The sequence below is a fragment of the Rhinopithecus bieti genome, unplaced genomic scaffold (assembly GCF_001698545.2).
Source record: "Rhinopithecus bieti isolate Rb0 unplaced genomic scaffold, ASM169854v2 scaffold_1306, whole genome shotgun sequence".
In the NCBI taxonomy this organism is placed as follows: Eukaryota; Metazoa; Chordata; class Mammalia; order Primates; family Cercopithecidae; genus Rhinopithecus; species Rhinopithecus bieti.
In genome coordinates, this window is record NW_016803658.1 from 671,090 (window position 1) to 678,177 (window position 7,088).

At 49.6% G+C, this 7,088-nt stretch overlaps 1 protein-coding gene across 1 annotated transcript; it reads left to right on the plus strand.

The window, feature by feature from the left end:
• Nucleotides 1–390: 390 nt before the first annotated feature.
• SSTR1 (somatostatin receptor 1) lies at nt 391–5,729 on the plus strand. Its single transcript, XM_017895436.1, is given in 2 exon segments — nt 391–2,669; nt 2,672–5,729. Coding segments are annotated over 2 exon segments (1,179 nt in total). The 5' UTR covers nt 391–2,102; the 3' UTR covers nt 3,284–5,729.
• Nucleotides 5,730–7,088: the final 1,359 nt, after the last annotated feature.

Genomic DNA, 7,088 nt, shown 5'->3' on the forward strand with positions numbered 1-7,088 from the left:
AGTTATTCTTTCCTTTTCAAGACATTTAGTTTTGAGAACTAAAACACATACATTATATGTAAGTGATTACCTGTATAAAGCAACAGGGCATTAGGAATTATACTTTTTTGTTTTTAATTTCTGCATCCATTTCTTCATTCAGGACTGGTACAGATAGCCTCCATGAGGAGTTTAGCCTCTCCTTGGAGTAAAGTCTACTGAGAGGAGGAAAACTGAGACTCAGTACAGTGGGCACAGCCTGGTTGAGGAGAAGGAGAAACTAAGGAAAAACTGGAGACAGCAAACCTTGAAGGAGGCACAGCAATAAGCTGCTGCGGGTCACTCTTCCTGTGAACAGACAAGTTTCAGATAAAGACTTGCAGGGATCTTACCGAGCAAAGCAACGTTTTTGAAAAGGAACAGGGGAGTTGCATGGAATGTGATTCTTCCTTCCACAGGAACCGTTGGAAAGCCAAAGAGACCCTAGGGTAAGAATGGTGGGAAGTCCCAGGGTTCGTTTGAAATCCTGATGATTGAACATCCATTCTTTCTTACAGGGAAACCGTTTTGATTCTTAAATGAAGTCAGCGAGCCTCCGGCTTGCCTACAGTGATGTCTCCTAATGGTTTGGGCACGTGACTCAGATCCAGGTCACACATCAAGCCTCAGAAAGAGCTGTCATCCTAGCACTTCCCGGAAAAATTCGAATGTCGCCCTGCCGTTCCTGTGGTTGGTGACAGGTCTGGTCATCGCATGGCGGCAGCTCCTCACCTGGATTTAGAAGAGCTGGCGTCCCCGCCCGCCCAAGCCTTTAAACTCTCGTCTCCCAGAACCCGCCAACTCTCCAGGGTACAAAGTACAGCAGGGACGCAGGTGGAGCCCTTCCAAGCGGCGCAGCCTTATCTTTCCCGAGTGAACATCTAGGTGGACTCCCAATACCGCGCCTGGCACGTTCTGTAGGGAGTCTCAAGCTCCTCCAGAGCTCCCAGCCACGCGTCCTCGTTTCTGCAGTCGATATTCCTGTGGTAGACACAGGGGGATCTGAACGCTACGAGCTTTATTAAGAGATTTGCAAATGGTTCACTCAGGTCCCTGAACACTTCCAACAGCCTAAGCTGCCTGCTGTGTTATAGTGCAGAAGCCCCTAACGCACGGTGGTTGCCCTTTCTTCTCATAAGGCTCGCAGCTTAGGGTCAGTTTCCGCGACTCTTAGAGTAATTGTGTGGGCACCTGTGCTGGGGCCAGGCGCAAAGAAGGGAGTTGGACTGCGCGAAGAACGTCAACCTATCAGACCGCTCATGCACTTTACACCGGCCATCTACTCCTCAGTCTGGAGGTTGAGCGCTCTGGGTAAGGAGGGCCCAGAGCTTTCCCGGCGGGTCTGCAAGGCAAGCGAGGGTGCGAAGAGGGAGAGTAGGGTTCTGGACTGCAGGACGGGAGAGGATCTGGGGTCTCCAGAGAAAAGGGCAGCAATAGAGGGAAACTGAGATGAACTCCAGACATCCATGTTCATGGGTCCGTTTGAGTCTTTGCTTTGGGTAGGAGAGGAGTGGGATGGGACAGAATCTATACCTTTGGTTCCCACCCGCTCTCCAGTAAAACCGAGGAACTCTCTTGGTTCATCTGAGAGAGAGATGGTGCTGCCAGGGAACCCCGGAAGCAGCCACTGAAGTTAAGCAGAGTGCAGGACTGGGAAGGAAAAAGAATGGGAGGAGGGGGAACAAGCCACCTATGTGCTCTCCTCCCTCTCTTTCTCCACCCCCACTCACTTTTTTCGTAGCTGCTGACGCGCTGGTGGTGCCTATTAATCATTCACCAGCCCAGAGCCGCGCCAGTTAATGGCTGTGCCGCTCGGGGCTCCCGCATCCTGGCCTCCCCTCTCCACGGTAGCGTGTGCCCGAGCACCCCGGAGCTGCAAACGGCAGCGCCCAGGCAACCGCTGGGCTGTGCGCCCCGCCGGCGCCGGTAGGAGCCGCGCTCCCCGCAGCGGTTGCGCTCTACCCGGAGGCGCTAGGCGGCTGTGGGCTGCAGGCAAGCGGTAGGGTGCGGAGAGATCGCACAGGCGGCAGGTGCACGAGGAGAGAGCCCCAGCCCTGGCAGCCTCACTGGGCCCGTCAGCTGGGATGTTCCCCAATGGCACCGCCTCCTCTCCTTCCTCCTCTCCTAGCCCCAGCCCGGGCAGCTGCGGCGAAGGCGGCGGCAGCAGGGGCCCCGGGGCCGGCGCTGCGGACGGCATGGAGGAGCCGGGGAGAAACGCGTCCCAGAACGGGACCTTGAGCGAGGGCCAGGGCAGCGCTATCCTCATCTCTTTCATCTACTCCGTGGTGTGCCTGGTGGGGCTGTGTGGGAACTCTATGGTCATCTACGTGATCCTGCGCTATGCCAAGATGAAGACGGCCACCAACATCTATATCCTAAATCTGGCCATTGCTGATGAGCTGCTCATGCTCAGCGTGCCCTTCCTGGTCACCTCCACGTTGTTGCGCCACTGGCCCTTCGGTGCGCTGCTCTGCCGCCTCGTGCTCAGCGTGGACGCGGTCAACATGTTCACCAGCATCTACTGTCTGACTGTGCTTAGCGTGGACCGCTACGTGGCTGTGGTGCATCCGATCAAGGCGGCCCGCTACGCCGCGCACCCGTGGCGCAAGGTAGTAAACCTGGGCGTGTGGGTGCTATCGGCTGTAGTCATCGCTGCCCATGCGTGGTCTTTCTCTCGCCAGCCGCGGCCAACAGCGACGGCACGGTGGCCTGCAACATGCTCATGCCAGAGCCCGCTCAACGCTGGCTGGTGGGCTTCGTGTTGTACACATTTCTCATGGGCTTCCTGCTGCCCGTCGGGGCTATCTGCCTGTGCTACGTGCTCATCATTGCCAAGATGCGCATGGTGGCCCTCAAGGCCGGCTGGCAGCAGCGCAAGCGCTCGGAGCGCAAGATCACCTTAATGGTGATGATGGTGGTGATGGTGTTTGTCATCTGCTGGATGCCTTTCTACGTGGTGCAGCTGGTCAACGTGTTTGCTGAGCAGGACGACGCCACGGTGAGCCAGCTGTCGGTCATCCTCGGCTATGCCAACAGCTGCGCCAACCCCATCCTCTATGGCTTTCTCTCAGACAACTTCAAGCGCTCTTTCCAACGCATCCTGTGCCTCAGCTGGATGGACAACGCTGCGGAGGAGCCGGTTGACTATTACGCCACCGCACTCAAGAGCCGTGCCTACAGCGTGGAAGATTTCCAACCTGAGAACCTGGAGTCCGGCGGCGTCTTCCGTAATGGCACCTGCACGTCCCGGATCACGACGCTCTGAGGCTTGGCCACGCAGGGGCCCTGCTCCAAAAGAGGGGGAGAATGAGGAGAAGGGAAGACCGGGTGCGAAAGGGACGATATCCAGTGCACCAGGGTGCGGTCGGGATAACATGGGGCTAGGACACTGCGAGCCTCTGACGGAGGGACCCAGGAAAGGCGCGCGACAATGGTAGAAGTGAGAGCTTTGCGTAGAAACTGGGAAGGCTTTTGGGTTACCTTTTTCTGGGTCTCCTACTTTCTGTTCCTTCCTCCACTGCGTTTACTCCTCTGACCCTTCTATTTTCCCTACCCTGCAACTTCGATCCTTTCTTCCGCACCGTCCCGCCAGGGCAGATCACGAACTCATTAATAACTCAGTCTGATCCTCAGCCCCTCCAGTTGTTATTTCTGTTTGTTTAAGCAGAGCCACGGATACCGCCACTGGTTTCCCTAGGAGTTAATCCCTAGCCGCGCGGGGCCGCTGTCTGGGTTCTGCCTGGTGCCCCTACTGGAGTCTCGGGAATGACCGCTCTCCCTTTGCGCAGCCCTACCTTAAGGAAAGTCGGACTTAAGAAAGATCTAAGCAGCTGGTCTTTTCGCCTACTCTTGGGTGAAGGTGCATCTTTCCCTGCCTCTCCCTCCCCCGCCCGCCACCACCATTCTCACTCCACCCAGAGTGGTGCCAGGTGCTTAGTAAAATAGGTCCGGCGCCTCGACCTCCAGGCTTTCTGGAGTCCCCATCCGAGCCCTCTTTTGGAGCAAAAAGGAGGGTCGAATGAGGAGTTTTTACAAGATTGCGAGGTCAGAGTGGGGGGCGCGTAATAGGAATCACCTTCCTGCTGGGCGTTTTCAAAGACCAAGCGTTGGGCGCTCCCGGGCTGCGCGTTTGCGTTAGGCAGGGCAGGGTAGTGCAGGGCGCACCTTCCTCGGGGTTCGGGGTTCGGTTGCAGGGCTACAGCTCGCCTTGGCTTTCTCCCTTACCCAAGCTTCGGGAGGAACCGACCTAAAAGTAACAAGAGATAGGGTGTCCTGCTCCAGGGCATCTCAAAAGACCGGGCGCCAGGGGCAGGGGAGTTAGGGCGACGTCTTCAGAGTCCGCCAGTGTTGGCGGTGTCGCCACAACCTGCCGGCTCCAGAGTGGGGCCTGCCTGGTCTCTAGAGGGTTGCTGCCTTTCAAGCGGTGCCTAAAAGTTATTTTCTTGTTTAACTTATGTATTTATTAATTTATTTGTGGGGTTGGAAAATGTGTCTCTGCTTTCCTTTTCTCTGCTTGCCTAGCCCCAGGTCTTTTCTTTGGGACCCCGGGGGTGGGCACGGAAGTGGAAGTGGGGGCAAGCTCTCGCCCCACTCCCTGGTCATCTCAACGCCTCTCCTCAGTGCTGGGGCCTCTTGTCTTATCCTTTCCTCTAGCTTTTCTATTTTTGATTGTGTTGAATGAAGTTTGGAGATTTTTCATACTTTTCTTACTATAGTCTCTTGTTTGTCTTATTAGGATAATAAATAAATGATAATGTGGGTTATCCTCCTCTCCATGCACAACGGAAAGTCCTGAACTCCTGGCTTTCCAGGAGACATATATAGGGGAACATCACCTTATATATGTTTTGAGTGTATATATATCTACATATATATATATACGATGTGGACATAGATATACTTGTTTATCTTGCTCCATTGTCATGAGTCTAAGTATAGCCACTAATGGTGACAGGTGTGAGTCTGGCTGGAACACTTTCAGTTTCAGGAGTTTAAGCAGCACTCAAACCTGGAGCTGAGGAATCTAATTCAGACAGAGACTTTAATCACAGTTGAAGATACCCCGGCTTCCTCTAGGTTCCAGCAGAGGCAATTCTTACATATGATCCAGTTAACATCATCACTTTTTTTGAGGACATTGAAAGTGGAATAATTTGGTCTGTGTTTAATATTACCAGCTACATTGGAAGCCTGAGCAGGTTGAGGCCAATCATTTTAATTATTTGTATTTCCTGTATTGCTTTAGTATGCTGGCTTGTACATAGTAGGCACTAAATACATGTTTGTTGGTTGATTGTTTAAGCTAGAATGTGTTACAAAGATCTGGAGATACTAAATCTGGGGTTCTCAGGTTCACTCATTGACATGATATACAATGGTTGAAATCACTACTAAAAAATACGTTTTGTGTATATTTGCTTCAACAACTTTGTGCTTTCCTGAAAGCAGTAACCAAGAGTTAAGATATCCCTAATGTTTTGTTTAAACTAATAAATATGTTTTGGGTCATAAATCAGAAAGTTTAGATCTGTCCCTTAAAAAAAATGTATATTATTACTCCTTTGGAAAATAGATTTTTAATGGTTAAGAACTGTGAAATTTATAAATCAAAATCTTAATTATTATCCTTCTAAGAGGATACAAATTTAGTGCTTTTAACCTGTTATCATTGTAATATTAACTAAATAAACAGATGTATTATGCTGTTGCAAGTTGCCTTTGCTATTTGAATTTTATTGTTTCAGTGGATTACTTGGTAACACACACACACTCACACACACACACTAGCTTAGTTGACTTACGTGTCACTTAGATTTTAAGAAGAAAGTTTTCAGATTACTTTTGGGAATTTTACCAAGTTTGTGGTTATACTCTGAATTATTTTGTTAAAAAGAAAAGTCAGCTAGTTCAAAAAGGGAGAGAGAGGTGGACAGATAGAAAGAAGAAAAAGTTGAGCCAGAATGAATAGGAAGCAATGCACTCAGTTGCACTCCGTTGTTACCAAACTAACTGGATGATGTCTTAATCTCTCACAGATAAAATTACTGTCTATCCTCATTTATAACCTCAGAGTTTGTTTTGGGAGCTAAGTAATTGCTGATTTACATCCTGAGGAAACATAACGGAAGGAGAAAACGATCTCCTAAAGATGTCCCAGAAGACAGTGGGTAAAAGAAATAGAAAAATCAGATTTTGACATAAGAAGACATATTGTCTACCTTGTTCAGTGATGGCCATATCGATCTCTGGAGAATGTAAGAAATCACGAGGAAAGTTTTTTTTTAACAGACTTTAAAAAGAGCAGTTTTATTTTCATATCAAAATGAGCAAAAAGCAATATTTTCCAAGCAGGTAATAGCAGTGATTCCAGAAGTAGAGTTGGGGACGCAGAGTTCAAATGCCTTCAAATGCCCTGTAACTCTATGCTTTATATGGTTCTATACATCATCACAATATGACTAAGGATAACTGGACTTAAGTCATTTCTTTTTTTCTCTCACTATGCAAGTCTCTTTTGTTATTTTTAGAAGCTACAGCAAGGTGGGAAATTAAACTCGTAACTTAGATGTGCAGAGAAAACACATTTTATCATTTGGTTTCAACAAATCTGAACAAAATTCCAAGCTCCTTCCAATACATTAGCTGAGCGAAAAAATTAAACAAATAGTCAAGCATCCAGTTGAGCTAAAAATTTAAATAGCCATGAAAAAATTAAAAATTTCATTTGAATAAGTTTGGACAGCCTCTCAGCTGGCCTCCTCTTTCTCTTTTGACATCCCTATAATGGCTTTAGAATGAATATGAGGAGGAGGTTTTATGCATGCTACTGGAGGAAGGGATAAGGTCAAGTCCTTGGGAAAGGAGCTCTCTCTTCCTTTTGCTCTCTGAGGCCAGGTCTTTTGTCTATCTGTCTGCTTCCTGGCTGCAGTTTGTTGAAGTCTGCAGCTGTCAGAGCCTGTGAATCAACCTCTCAGCTTGGGGAGGCCTGCACTTCAGTTCCTGTGGGCTGTAGCTTTCTCTGAGTCTTCTATGGTCCCAGTACAGCCCACGAGCCCCATGGTCTCCCCTAG